General features: G+C 38.8%; 1 protein-coding gene across 3 annotated transcripts; it reads left to right on the top strand.

Moving 5' to 3' along the window:
* Nucleotides 1-242: 242 nt before the first annotated feature.
* csad (cysteine sulfinic acid decarboxylase) lies at nucleotides 243-14,029 on the top strand. 3 transcript variants are annotated; one of them, XM_036590848.1, is made up of 14 exons: nucleotides 243-369; nucleotides 1,190-1,329; nucleotides 1,436-1,562; nucleotides 2,188-2,278; nucleotides 4,244-4,466; nucleotides 6,716-6,795; nucleotides 6,896-6,950; nucleotides 7,162-7,278; nucleotides 7,572-7,636; nucleotides 10,020-10,101; nucleotides 11,333-11,532; nucleotides 12,350-12,401; nucleotides 12,503-12,592; nucleotides 12,736-14,029. In XM_036590848.1, the coding sequence occupies exons 1-14, from the start codon at nucleotides 348-350 to the stop codon at nucleotides 12,907-12,909; spliced, it is 1,518 nt and encodes a 505-aa protein (XP_036446741.1). In that variant the 5' UTR covers nucleotides 243-347; the 3' UTR covers nucleotides 12,910-14,029. The 3 variants fall into 3 exon arrangements, with proteins under 3 accessions (XP_036446741.1, XP_036446743.1, XP_036446744.1); XM_036590850.1 differs by lacking the exon at nucleotides 243-369 and adding an exon at nucleotides 428-449; XM_036590851.1 differs by lacking the exon at nucleotides 243-369 and adding an exon at nucleotides 1,047-1,069.
* The last annotated feature ends 1,201 nt before the right edge of the window (nucleotides 14,030-15,230 follow it).

The following is a 15,230-nucleotide window of genomic DNA, read 5'->3' as shown; positions in this document are numbered from 1 at the left end:
TTGCAAACAGGCTTATATAACTATAGCGTGGAAACAAATGTTAAAGATCCCATCACAGAGAAGTAGCGTCTCCCGCTACAGCGCATTTCTGCACTTTCCACGGTTCACATTGTTAAGATGGGCTATAATTTGCCCGCAATCCTAATTCAGTGCTATGTTTAGACAACTGCCTTTCTGAGCTATAGCTCGGCGGCTGTCACACTCCAGCCTCTCTCGTCCAATCACACGCTGGTGCGTCCACGCTCCTCACTTCTGATTGGCCCGCGGATCGCCTTAAATCAGACTCCAAAATATCAGGTTACGTATGGGCTCTGTGAAGTTAGCAGGCTACACAGTGGAGCACAGCAATGAGCACAACTGTTACCAAAGGTGAGAAACAGCCTGGCTGGCTTTGATAAGTGCTACTGTGGGACATGCGGATATTTTCCAGAGTGATGCGGCAGAAAAAGGTGGAAACTTTTTTTTGTCTGGTAAAATGCGTTGTAACTAATACAGCGGTGAATAGCTTTAGCCTTTATATGTGGGTTGACTTTAGCCGCGACTGTAAAAAAGTAGGGCGGAGAAGAAGGAACTACATTTCCAGACACAGCAGAGCTGCTAACTGGAACAGCACGATGTCAAGTGAACCTAGTAACCCTCCGCGGTAGCGCCGCGGGATGCAGACGCTGTCCGTGCTGAGGTTTTTATGGGAAGATTTTTTAATGGAAAACGTTTCACGTCGACTAAAACAGCCACGTTAGTTTGTAAAACGCTGTATAAGTTGCAGGGAGCTCCGTGCGGGCTTTTCTCAACGTGGCGGTTCCGCCCCATATCGGGTGGCTCTGGTGAAGAGGGGCGCATAATGAACGGAGAAAGTGAATGGGGGAGGGGCCAGGATGAAGGGGGCAGAGGCCCAAAGGCTCCATAATCTTTTATGGATAGTTGGGATCTTGTGGAGGTCCCGCCTCAGAGCTGATGTGGCCCATTTTAAGGCTGGTCCTGGATCAGCTGCCCTGAGGTTGACCACTGCTAAAGAGAGAATGCACTGAAAACTGATCTCAGATCAGTGGGGAAAAGGGCAGCTTTGGATGTAGGGATGTTCTAGCTTGTTTTAATGTAATTCTGTTGGCTGCTTATTTATCTGTGACTAAAGAATAAAATTATTTTTAAACATTTATTTATGGATTTATTCATTCTCCAAATCTCTTAGAGTGCAGGATGAATAATGGGGTGAATGGTCATTATGGTGAAACTGAGGTGGACCGTTCGGAGGGTGAGCTGTTCGTCTCCGAGGCTTTCAAAATAATCTTGGAGGAGGCAGTTCACAAGGCCACAGATGTGAAGGAGAAGGTACCATATTGCATGCTGTGGCTTTCAGTTATTATGTTGTTTTTTGGTAAACGGGATGCAAAATGTTGGACAAAATGATGAGATATGGGTGCATCTGCGTTTACAGGTGTGTGACTGGAAGGATCCAGAGGAGCTGAGGGCTCTGATGGACCTGGAGCTGGGAGAGCATGGAGAATCTCACCAGCAGCTGCTGCAGAGAGTCCGCGATGTTGCCAGATACAGTGTCAAAACAAGTAAGTGGCCTTCAAGACAGGCCAGATCACTTTGAAGAACCAAATCTCAAATGTCTAACTTCTTCCTGTGGAATGCGCTATATGGTTACTCAAAAACATCCCTCAAACTGTATTAGGATTACTTTATGTATTACTTCCAGCAAAAGTAATCTAACTACTCATTACATCTACAATTCTCTATAAAACCCATGCAAATCTGCACCACCTGGAAAGAACAAGCAAAAAACTTATTATTAATTTAGAAAGAAATTACAGTCAATCATTTATCCATCAGCTTAATATTAGCAGGATTAGATACAATAAAGTTGCACAGTCAGCTGGCACAGGTAACACAGTGTGCCCAAATTACACATTTAAATGTACCTATTATGGATTTAAATCCAAATTTGCTATTGCTGCCTTATAGACATGTGTATAACATGCAAAACAAAATTCTTATTACGTCAGTAACTGCAATGTTATTAAAAAAGTTTCAACTATAACGTGTTACGCTAAAAAAGTAATTAAATTACTGAAACTCATTACTTTGTATCATGTTAGCCCCAGCACTGACTATTGAGATGCCTGTCTAATAAGGAGCCATTTGGTATTCGGCTGAAATCGACAGCTTTTTCCTCCTCCACAGATCACCCTCGCTTCTTCAATCAGCTGTTTTCTGGAGTGGATTACTACGCCCTGACCGGGCGCCTCCTCACGGAGACACTCAACACCAGCCAGTAAGTGTGGCATAGTTGGCACAGTACACAAGAAAGATAAAAACATTGTTACCAGCAGCCTCAGAGGCAGATACACCCTGTAGGCCTGAAGTAGAGGATCTTTTATGATGCGCCTCCCAGTCTGAGTGCTGGTTTAACCCAGCGACTGCCCTGTTACATAAACAACAATCAGTCTGACCTCTGATTCTCCAAAACAGCACAATAAGGACAAGTCATTTTGCACTATTTCTCAATGCTGTGACGCTTTTAAGAAACCAGGCTTTGTTTTATGAAGAAGCCTTTATTCTGAGTTAATGTTATTTATTCCAAACTGTACTAGGACATTTTTTATAAAGTTAAGCTTTTTTTTTTTAGAAATTGTACCCTAGAAATAAAGAAAGAATAATATATGCATTAAAAATAATCTGTGCATTAATAAATATAGATGCACAGGCTAATTTTCATTGTATTCCAAACTTTCATTGAGGTTCAGTTCTTATATGGTGTAGAATCACCAAAATGTGGCATGAAGTTGTTGTCTATCTGCAATGTAGCTCAGAAATTTTCCATTAAACCTTGTATCAATGATTGTCAGATCAGTGCACTGCCTCAAGGTTATCAAATACGCTCATGTGACATCATTCAAAACTGGCCTCACATACCTGAAACACTTGAAACACTTGTGCCATGCTAAAGTAGATGTATTTAGTCATGATACTGGAACATACCCAAAATGTACATTCTGAGATTCAGAGATAAACATCATTTAAACTGAGAGAACATAATTTTAAAGATAAACTTTTGAGAATTTCATTGCATACATGTGTAGCACCATTGCCAAGATGCGACTCCAAGGGTCACTGCCTAATAGTCCAGGGTGGAATATTACTTCAAAGCAAGTCTGTCCATCCCTGTCTGGGAAAGCTGTAAAGCTGGATTCTTAGAGATAACTCATGTTTAACAGCATGTTTATTACATTATTCATTTACACACAAGCAAGTTTATTTACAGTACTGTGCAAACGTCTTTGGCCAGCTGAGAAAATTATAATGAAAGTTATACTTTTTCAGAGAAAAACTCTTAAACGTGAATTCCAGCAATGCAGTTTCTGCCCATTTCAGTTGTTGACACATTCATTCAGAAGAATTTGATGTGAAATGCTGCACTGTGTAGAAAATTATCGACTCAAGATTTCTTCACAGTGGTGGTGATATGAACCGGTGATTGCGGTGTCTGCAACACAAATACAGCATTTTATTTCGTATCTAAAGACCAGTGAACCTACACGTGTCTTCTGAGTTTTTATATGTAATGTTGATGATGGTAAAAAATACGAAATCTGAAAAATACATTTTGCCTAACAACGCCCTGCATGTTCCTTTCCACCATGAATGAATAAAAAACAGTTTTAAAAGTTTCAGGCCAAAGCCTTCTCAAAACTGTTCTCAAAACAATATATCAGGTAACAGGCAACACATTGGCAATCATTTCATGCAATAACGTTCTGTGATGTAGCTTTTAGAGGAAATAAATACTTCAGGTCTGGTTCCCATGACCACCACTATGAACAATTCTGACTCTGTAAATTTCTAAGAAGCATTTCACATCAAACCACTCTGAATGACTTTGTTTACATCTTAATGATTTAATTATGCAGAAATTCTGAAATTTTGAAAAATCAGTGTGTTTTCTTAACCATAATTAACCATGTGCTACCTTGTGTTGACTTAACCGTGCTTAACCACGGTTAATCATGCTTACTATGCTTATGGTGGAACTGAACAAATCCATGCAATGATTAAAACTGTAACAAGTAGAGGAACTGGATAACAACAAACTAACATCACTGAAAACAAAAAAACAATTACACAATTTTCTTGGCTGGCCAAGACTTTTGCCCAAAACTGTGTTCCATTGGCTAATGGCTATCTTACATTCTTTGCAATGTAGCCACATTCAGATTCATCCTGTACAAATCACCTGCAGGTACACCTATGAAGTGGCTCCAGTGTTTGTGCTAATGGAGGATGTAGTTCTCCGCAAACTGCGCTCCTTGGTGGGCTGGTCAGAGGGGGATGGCATCTTCTGCCCTGGAGGTTCTGTATCTAACATGTATGCCATGAATGTGGCCCGCTACTGGGCTTTCCCGCAGGTCAAAACACAGGGCCTGTGGACTGTCCCGCGTCTGGCTGTGTTCACTTCACAGGAGGTAAAAATAAAAACATTGTTTCTGTTGACAAGAACGTTCTTAAAATTAGCACCAAGTTTCAATTCAGATCAATTTTATTTTAATTATTTGACAGTTAAGCAAAAAAATTAATTACATTTTTCCCTTACCTTAAATCTAGTTGATCATCCAATACATGTTTGGTGTCCAAAGTTTGCTTCTTCAGTTTTTTGTACTTCTTTAGTTTAGCTACAAGGTTAACGAAGTTACTTGTTCACAAGTAAAGGAAGCTTTACCCACCTTTTAGCATCATGCAAACTGCATGACTAAGTTGTCACCAGTGGCAGTGTTATACATATTTCACTCACTTTTGTCACTTGGCCTCCCAAAATGACCACTCAAATGTACTTTTAACATGAAAATCTCATTGATAAATAAACCATACACCATATTACATTATATATGAAATATTACATAAATACAACTAGTTGTGCAACTTTGAAAGTGGCTCAATAAATCTAAACACATAAGTGTCAGAACAATAGAAAGAAATCGCAAAAAAAGTTGGAGTTGGAATTTTGGGCACCACTGGCCAAACTACATATTTTGTTTGATTTTTGAAGTGGAAAAAAGTACAACACAATCTCTGCAGCAAACAAAACTAAAAAATACTTCTTTTTTGACAATATTACTAGACAGTTACTTTATGGTTGATTAACTTAAAAATGTTAGACCTTTTTTAAAAAAAATCCAATTTTGGACTATCAGAATTGTTGTAAGGAATTGTCAGCTGATGACAATTCCAGAGCGAGATAAATTCTCTGACTCTTCATACCTTGTTCTTACACCCAAAAACCCTTGGCTCTTCTAAGCAGCTGGTTATCTGAAAATGAAACTAATTGATGCTTTCAAAGTAGGGGAAGGCTTTCAAAGTGCTCACATTTTCCACTGTTTGGAATGTCATTAAGAAATGGCAGTTAACCCCTTATATTCCCAGTCTTATTACATACTAAGGTTTGTTATTCAGGAACTACAGGGACTTCAGTGCAAACTGGCTGAGCTATTCTTAGGTTATAGAAGTGTATAATAATACTGCGGGACTGCTGGAGGGCCCTGTCCATGTAAGGGGTTAAGTGGAAGAAAGTGGAAAGCAAGATCTGGATGACCAGAAAAACTGTGGAAAAACAATGGAGTCTACTAAGTATCAGCAAATTCTGAAAGCAAATGTGACACATTCAGTCAAGAAACTGAAACTAAAAAGTGTCGCTTCAACAACAGGACAGTGATCCAAAACGTACTTCAAAATCCAACATGAACCACTTCAAGAAGTGCAAGCTAAGCTTCTAGAATGTCTTTCACAGTTGCCTGAATCTGAAAATCTGTGAGTAGATTTTAAACATGCTGCACACACAAAACGGCTCAAAAATATCACAGAACTAGAAGTGTTCTGCGGAAGAATGAATAAAATTTCTAAAACACAAAGAGAAAGACCTCTGTGAAATCTGCCAAAGGGTGTGCTAACTTGCTATGGTGTCCAGACTTTTGCACATCTCACAATCACTATTGTTTATGTTTCTTTTAAGTTAATCAAATGGAAAGTATCTGTGCATTAACATTAATGTTGTGTTGTGTTTTCTTCTTTTCACCTCACGAATCAACAAAATTTGTGAAATGGCCAGGGGTGCTCAAACTTTTATATACATGTTGGATATGCTGCTTCTTTGTGCACAGCAAGTTTAGATTTTTGCCTAGTTAAAAGTTTTATGTATTTCAGTTTTAGTTTTTCTTTTTCTTAGGTTACTTAACTAACGCCTTATAGCTATGGTTAGTGCTTTGTTGCATTTCGGTTGTGGGAGTGAAATTCAAAATTTGGCCCACCAGCAATTTCTCATGTGCATCCAAAACGGCAGGTCTAGTGCCGCTAATGCTCATCTTAAACCACATCAAACAGAACTATAAAAAGTATAAAAATAAATAAACATGTGGACGAAATTCAGACTTCAAAGTGGCTGCCACTGTCCATTTTTGTCATTTTTTTGATAACAGGACGTCACATAGCGGGAGAAACCACATCAATATGTATGAAGTATCTTATGATTTAGGCATGCAGTTTGCATTAGACTCATTGGTGGGACTTTTTAGATATATTAGCCTCATAGCTGCTGTCCAACTTCTCCAATACATTTAGGGTAAGGGGAAAATTGTGTAAATTTGATATTTTGCCAAACTATTGCTTTAATAAGAAGTCAAATTATGGAGCAAATAAAGTTGCAATCTACTTTTACTTTCAGAGTCACTACTCGATGAAAAAGTCTGCTGCGTTCCTTGGCATTGGGACAGAAAACATTTACCATGTGAAAGTGGATGAAAGGTACAATAGCCTCAGCAAGGCCTTTGCTGGTCATGTCTGCATATGCCCACGTCACCTGTAGCCTTCACTTCATCCTTCTCTAACCTCTCTGTACCCACAGTGGCAGAATGATCCCAGAGGACCTTGAAGCTAAAATTGTTCATGCCAAATCACAAGTATATGCATTATCCTTCCAACAGACTTCTTTGTGACACATTCACGCATTTGATTCACGCTTTAGAATTTAGCATGAAAATCTGGAACTGAGAAACACTAAAAACTAAAACTTTAATATTTTAGCTAGTTTTGTTATGTTCCACATTTTTGTAATGTCTGGTGTATGTCTGGGATGTTAGCTTCTGACTGGACCTTCTCTTTGTCCTGCAGGGTGCAGTGCCATTCTTTGTCAATGCCACGGCTGGTACCACTGTGCAGGGAGCCTTTGACCCCCTGGACCGAATAGCTGACATCAGCGAGAGGAACGGAATGTGGATGCATGTGGATGTAAGTGCCTGAGCACTTATTTATGACTTCAAAGGAAGTCATGTTACGTAAAAAGACCTGGAACAAAAGAACAAGACGTGCATGGGCACTAGTGTGAAGTAATGTCACTGAATATATAGTACCTTGAATTGACATAACTTCCTTGTTACAGATATATTCTTATGTAAGCTCAGCGTATTGATTCCATTGCCTGTCTGAACTGGCCTGGAGCAGAAGTCAAATTCCTAGAAAGATCTTTATCAGATAAGCCAGCCTTGTCCTGATAGTTGTCTTCTTCTCAATCTGTTCCACAGGCCGCTTGGGGAGGAAGTGTGGTGTTTTCCAAGAAACACAAGCATCTGATTGCAGGAATTGAAAGGTATCTAGATCACATATGCACGTACACTGGCCACACATCTAACTTGTAGGCCCACCTTGCTGATTACTTTAGCTCATCAGCTCATCTTTATTTTATGCACAGTTTGTGTTTTCTATCCTCTGGCCTCTCGTTGAATTGTCACACTTGGCTGGATATTTTAGGTTGGACCACACTTAAGGGCCACATGGTAGGGCCAACCTACCATGTCCATGTCACTGTTTGAGCTTAAAATATTGATCCGAACTAGTAGTAATTTATATCCCTAAAATGAACTATATCAAATATATCAACTAAAATGTCTGATGGTTTTAGTACGTAACACAGTATATGTTTTTAAATATAACCATTTTAGATGCTTAAGAAAACCTTTTTTGTAGGTTAACAGTGGCTTACTATTCAGGGATGTCCCTTCCTGTTTTAATAAGAAACATTTTTAACAACCAAAGTAAATCTGACATAGTTTTATTGTGCAAAATAGTAAAAACAATATGTATATTGCTGCTGTCAGAACAAAACCTTGTATCTCTAAAATGACAACTTTACAGGAGAAGAAAAAAATATATTTTACTTTTAATATAAGTCAGAGGAAGCAGACTTTTTTCCAAGTAATTTTGGGCCATTTTCTTTGGTTCATTCATTGTGAAATTGACACACAATGTAAAGGGCAACAGGCATTTTTAAATGATGTCAAAAACTGAAAAACTGCAAAAATGGACATACAAGGTTTTGTTCCGATAGCAGCGACATAAACCTATGTCTGGCTCTTGTTTGGCAGCTTTATGATTGAATTTTCTGTGAACCCTTAAATAGAGTAACAGTTATATTCTAGGATGTATAGAGGTGCCAAAATGTAACTGCAACACTATTTAAGGTGGAACGAGAAATTTGAAGAAGAAGCCAACTTTATCAAAATTTTCAAGTCATTTGTTTCATACATGCATCCCATATCGCCCCTCTGACCATTAGACAGTGCTGGAATTTAGAAAATATAACAGTCATTTGTGCTATCTGTACCAGCTGTTCTACGGCTTGTTGTGGCAATAAGCCATAGAACAGCATGTTAGATACTGGTATAACCGTTCTGACAAAACTTATACCTGAGGACGTCATTTCAACCCATTACTAACAAACCTACATGAGGTTTGGACATAATTTTCCAAATATGTGTCAGACTCAGGTTCATATTTCATGTTCGGGTTTGACAGAGTTTACACTGCATTTCTCCCTGCTTTAGTTTTTTTCCCTACTTCATTCTTCTACTATCATTACCTTAAAACAGTTTTTAATCTGGCTTCAATGCTGGAGTCACATACTTGTGTTGTTGCAGCAAATCGTTTCAGGAAAGTAAAGTTTAGTGCAAGGACGTTTACTTTGGCTAAAAAGAAAAAAGTTATATATGTTCGTTATATTATACATGTTCTTTATATATAATTTATTGAACATATGAAACATTCTTCTTAGCTAAACAAAGTCAACTCTATTTCTTTACATAGGAGTTTTAGGATTAAACAAATGAAGGCTATATCTGCGCCACACAGCGTAAGAAAAGCACATTATGAAAAGTTTATCCAGACTAAAAAACTTTAGGATGTTGTTCAAAAGAATGACGAATCCGTCAAGTTACAGCAGGATTTAAACTTAAATTTGGCTGGGTCATTATTTTATTATAACACATCCCTTTATATTGTCTTGTATTTTATTAATTCATGACCTAATGACAGATATTATTGTCACTACACGGTAACTAGAACTGGTGCTATTCAGGTTTTACTCTGCATTTTTGGACCCAGTTTGGGTCAGTTTTGGTCAGAGTTTTGCTATACTCTGGTCAGTTTCGGACTCAAAACTTTTGGTAGTTCGGCTCAAGTCGGGTTCGGACAAAATTTTGTCAGGCTTGGGTTGGGTTTGGACTCAAAATGTGCTATTGTGTGTTGGGCTGAATCAGAGAGACAATTCTTGGGATGTTTTCTGGTTCAGATGAATACTTAAGTCCCAAATAAAGCTTTAGTCACTGCTATGTTGAGAATGGGCCCCCCAAATAATATTTGGTCACCAGTGGCCCTGTGGTCAGAAATTAACCTGTGATGAATGGGGTAAAGGAAGCCTGACCTATTTTGCATGACAACAGATCAGAACAGTGTAACTGTACACCTATAAAATTAACAAACAAGTTTGCCCTTATAACGTGGAGCTCAGTAGCTGAGTGGTTGAACATTGTAGGTGCTTGTAATAAAGTAGATATTAAGAACAGAACTGACCAAAAAGTCCCTGCCTGAGAAAATGAAAGGTTTAAGTTAGCTGTGCTAAAGCATGATTTCTGACAGCGATGGACGTAAAACAAGAGCCAGCTTTAACCCTGTTTTCTTTTTTCTCGCATCTTCAGGGCAAACTCTTTCACCTGGAATCCACATAAAATGCTGATGACTGGGCTTCAGTGCTCTGTTATTCTGATGAGAGACACAACGGTACGGGCCTGTGGCCCATGCTATCAAAACAGTTATTTCATTGTTTTTCATTGTCATTTCTGATCAATATTAAATGTACAATATTACAGTATGGTTACTGATTGTGAAGATATTACATAAAGTCCAGGGTTCCTATAACTCTTACAGAGTTAAACATTATCAGATTTTCCTCTGGAGGTGTATATTAACTGTAGAGATTTGCAGTGAGCATACATTAACTCGCCTGATAGAACTGGCATTTACACATTTCAAGGTACACTATATGGACAAAAGTACGATAGGGTTGAGGTCAGGGCTCTGTGTGGGCCAGTCAAGTACCTTTACATGCTTCTCTATCTGGCAGTCTGATGGACAAGTCCGGGTTCGGTGAATGCCAGGAGAACGTTACCTGCCTGACTACATTATGCCAACTGTAAAGTTTGGTGGAGGAGGGATACTGTTATGGGGTTGTTTTTCAGGGGTTGGCCTAAACCCCTTAGATCCAGTGTAGGGAAGTCTTAATGCTTCAGCAGACCAAGACATTTTGGACAATTGTGTGCTTCCAACTTTGTGGGAACCGTTTGGGGAAGAACCTTTTCTGTTCCAGCATGACTGAGCCCCAGTGCACAAAGCAAGGTCCATAAAGGCATGGCTGGGTGAGTTTTGTGTGGGACAACTTGACTGGCCCTCACAGAGCCCTGACCTCATCCCCATCAAACACCTTCGGGATGAACTAGAACGGAGATTGTGAGCCAGGCCCTCTCGTCAACGTCAGTATCTGACCTCAATAGTCTTCTGGATGAATGAGCAAAAATTCCCACAAGCACACTCCAAAATCAGTAGAAAGCTTCCCAGTAGAGTGGAAGCTGTTGTAGCTGCAAAGGGGGGACCAACTTCATATTAATGCTTATGGATTTAGAATGGGATGTGGTAAAAGCTTCTGTAGGTGTCCCAGTACTTTTGTACATATAGTGTACCACTCACAGTTGATTGTGGACTTGTTGCGATGGTGGCATCCTATTACAGGACCACGCTCAATTTCAGTAAGCTCTTTAGAATGACCCATTCTTTTACAATGTGTGTAAAGGCAGACTGCATGGCTAGGTGCTTGATTTTACACACCTGTGGCAATGGGACTGAAAGAAAAAAAAACTGAATTCAATGATTAAGAGGTGTCTCAATAATTGTGTCTATACAGTGTATGTCCAGAGAATTTTTTCAAAACTCTTATATATCCCTTTTCTCACACCAGAACCTGCTGATGCGCTGTCACTGTGCCAATGCTACATACTTGTTCCAGCAAGACAAGTTCTATGATATGAGCCTGGACACCGGGGACAAGTCCATCCAGTGTGGACGCAAAGTGGACTGTCTGAAACTGTGGCTCATGTGGAAGGCAATAGGTGCTCAGGGCCTAGCCAACCGTGTTGACAGGGCTTTTGACAGTACAAGGTAGATAATGTGTTACTTGTGCACCAACAAACAAAACTCCATTTGCTTCTCTGGAAAATTCCTCTTATAGACATAGTACCAGATGTGAGGTCCACATATGCAGGAAGACACTTATTGATTAGTTGCAATTAATGATTAGCTGCAATTAGTAAGCCACCAATAATTGTGTTTGCTCATTTAAAATTGCACAAAGGTATGTACTTGGCAGTTACTACCACTGTATGTGAAATTTTGCCCAAAGAAAGAAAAGTAAAATTATTAAAAGCAACAAAACCCAATTCTGAACAGCCACTGACAAAACCCTCACTTCTAACGATTGGAAAGCAAAGCATTAAGGTGTTCTACAATTACAAGTTAGGGTAGGAATATTTCTTTAAACAAATGTAGTCAATGACCAGAATATTGATGTCCCTTATACTATGAAAATGTCCCTTACAACATGAAAGATCTGTAGAGAAAAGCTCTTTCCCATTGAGTGCAACTTAGTTCTGCTTCTTTACTTAGCTTTGTAGGTCATAATTAAATTTGTCCCAAAATAAATATCAAGATATTAAAGTAAAAAACGCTAGGCTTTAGAGTCATACATTCATGACTGTATGTGAATTAAAATAATCAATGTAAAATTAATGGGTTACAAGTGTTTATGTAGCTAACTACATAAATAGTTACATAGCTAAGTAGGTATGCAGCTATGTGCTAGTGGGGCCTGTCTTGCTAACTGTAAACATAATCAGTCATAGTACTTCAGGCTAAACTACACTATTACATTGTGAAATTGTCAATTTATTTTATACTCTTTCCTTCCTGTCTGTTGCAGGTATTTTGTTGAGAAGCTGAAGAAAAGAGAAGGTTTTCAGCTTGTCTCTGAGGTGACATATTGAAGATATCACTCCCACTCAGATGGCAACAAACATGTTCATTCATATTTGAATGTTGTATTGATATGCTTCCTTTTTGGACTCCCCCACAGCCTCAGTTTGTGAACGTATGCTTTTGGTTTATACCACCCAGCCTGAGAGGGAAGGAGAACAGTGCAGATTACAAGGAGAAATTGGCAAAGGTTTGTCCACTACATTTGTCCAGTATTAAATCAATGAAGCCACATGAGTTTACATAGCTTAATAAATCTGACTAACAGAAGTAACATTTCTTTTGGATAAAAAAAATACCAAGTCTCATGTTATGCCAATTCTTCACCACCAGGTGGCTCCAATCCTTAAGGAACGCATGGTGAAGAAGGGCTCTATGATGGTGGGTTACCAGCCTCTGGATAGTCGGGTCAACTTTTTCCGCATGGTCATCCTTTCACCCCAGCTGAACCACAGTGACTTGGATTTCTTTCTCGATGAGTTAGAGAGGCTCGGCAATGACCTATAACTGCGCCGTGGGTGCTGCTGGTCATTCGCTCTTCAACATCCATTAATGCTGCGCTATATATGTATGTCATGTAGTTGATTTATGTGTGTTACTGCTTGGTGGAACAAATGCTTGGACCCACACTGTCCTTTTGTCGATAAGATCGGGGACCACTGAGAACACCTAAATGAAGGCTGTGTTGCTACAGAAGAATGCTGGTGCTCCTTTCACTGATCCCCTTCTATGTTCAACCCTCATTTCTTTCTGTGCAAGTATTTTCCAGTCTGTGTCTCTATCTTTTGAGTCTATACTAATTTTCTGTACTGCTCTGCATATTTAATTTTGTTATTGTTTTTTTTTTCAGCCAGTTTCTGCCATATTCTGGTTAAATCCACATTATGTGATGTGCAGGTTTAGACTAGACTTGCTTTTAGGCCTATATCAATCATTCTCCAATGTGTCCTTTTTTCCATCCATACTCTTTTTGCATTTTATCTTATTTCATCTGTCCATTACTATAGGTCTTACAAAAATAAAATGTAGCAGGTAAGTTTATATTAATTTTCTAAGACTTTGCTTCAGAAGGATAAAGTGAAGCTTTTCTTTGTCATTATAGCTCACTGTGCAACAGTAATGACAAAAATGCTGTTTGGTCAGCAAAATTAAAGTTGTGCTTGATCATGCTAGTGTTGCACTGGCCAGTCTTAATGAAGAAGCATTCATTAGTACTTGTTTAGATTAGAGAAGGCTTGAACTGATCACTTTAGTTTTTATGGATCTGCTAGGACTTAACAAAATAGATTCTAGCTGCTAGAACTTTAAACCCACTATAAAGTGTTATATATGTCCAAGATGGTGTCTTATAAACATGAGATTTTGATATATAAAAATGCATCCTTGATAACTGAGTCCTTCCATTTTAAATTTACTTAACTGTCATCCAGGCTACTTTAATTCTTACAGTGTAAATCACAGATACAGTTGTCTTAGTGAGAAGCACAATGGGCACAAAATGCTACTGAATTGTTTAGGCTGAGATATCATGCCTGTGGATAAGGTAATTTGTCACTTTTCATTTTTAATGCATTGTAATTACTGCTGTCAACATGTCATACTGACAATAAAATCATTTGTAAATCCATCATATGTTTTTTGGGCTCTTTGCTGTGTGTACTGGGTGTTTGTAGCCTGGAACAACTTTTAAAAGGCAGGAATGAAGGCCTACTAACAGAGAATATTATGGTTGTATGTGTGGTACACATTCCAACTTGAACGTGGTTTGGAGCTACTAAACAGATTTTAAGACATTAAAGCTCTTATCAGATTATTTCAGACAGATATTGTTTGGTTTGATGGTATAGTGTTGCCGAAATGTAATCGTATACATCATAGAAATCTTAACGTGATCGGTCTCCCATAGAAATGTTGTTACCAGAGCCAGTTTAAGGGGAGCCTGGCCTTTTCATATGACAGCTAAACACCAGAGGGCACTGGGGGTGAGTCCTCAATGAACGGGGTTGAATGGCTAAATGGCTAAAAACGAAAAATAAACTTGTTTCTAACCATTTGTGTGGGGCCTTCCTTTAATTTTAGAAAGTAAAAGGATGTATTTTCTTAAAAAACAAAAGAAAACTTACCCATATATTTCCTTCTTACAGCAAACAGTTTCTGGGCAGTAGGATGCTAACATTACTGCTACTCAGTGCTCATTTGTTAGCATTACTGCTACTGAGTGCTGATTTGTCAAACGGAGCAGCTCATTGGCTGAGTGAAGTGTTTCGGGCTCACTGATGTCATGACATGAGACACCGTTATAAAGTCCTATAACTGGAGTTCATAACCGCCCAAAAACATAACAGCGGTGTTAACATGTTTTATGCTGCTCCGTGTTCAGGAAATGAATAAATTTTCCATATAAAAACGTTTTTAGCATTTATAAACTCAAATGCTCCATAGTAACCCATTCATTTTAAAATCGCCCAGGAGCGCCATCTAGCGTTACACTATTGAGTGGCAATTCTCCTCACTACAAATTCGGTGGGATGCTCACATTAAATGTGAAGCGTTTGAGCTGCACGAACGTTATTTGATCTATATGTCACACACACAAGTCAAACACACACCTGCACACAAACACACGGGTCAAACACACACCTACACACACAGGTCAAACACAGTCCTCCCATAGCAGAGCAGAATGATTCTGTCAAAATGAAGGTTCCCTGAACTGTTATCACCTTGTACGACTCAAAGCTGAAAAATAACAAATATATAAAGACAAACCAGAAGGTTTTAAAAGCTGAAAGCACACAGATATGTATACATACATATATATGTATACA

Source organism: Colossoma macropomum, unplaced genomic scaffold, assembly GCF_904425465.1.
Source record: "Colossoma macropomum unplaced genomic scaffold, Colossoma_macropomum, whole genome shotgun sequence".
NCBI lineage: Eukaryota > Metazoa > Chordata > Actinopteri > Characiformes > Serrasalmidae > Colossoma > Colossoma macropomum.
Note: the sequence above shows the minus strand (reverse complement) of the source record. Positions and strands in the feature narration are given on the sequence as shown.

Coding starts and splice junctions, on each gene's coding strand:
- csad (XM_036590848.1), top strand. CDS start 348: ATGAGCACAACTGTTACCAAAG. Junction 370..1,189: donor GAGCACAACTGTTACCAAAG/GTGAGAAACAGC, acceptor CAAATCTCTTAG/AGTGCAGGATGAATAATGGG. Junction 7,279..7,571: donor GAATGTGGATGCATGTGGAT/GTAAGTGCCTGA, acceptor TCTGTTCCACAG/GCCGCTTGGGGAGGAAGTGT.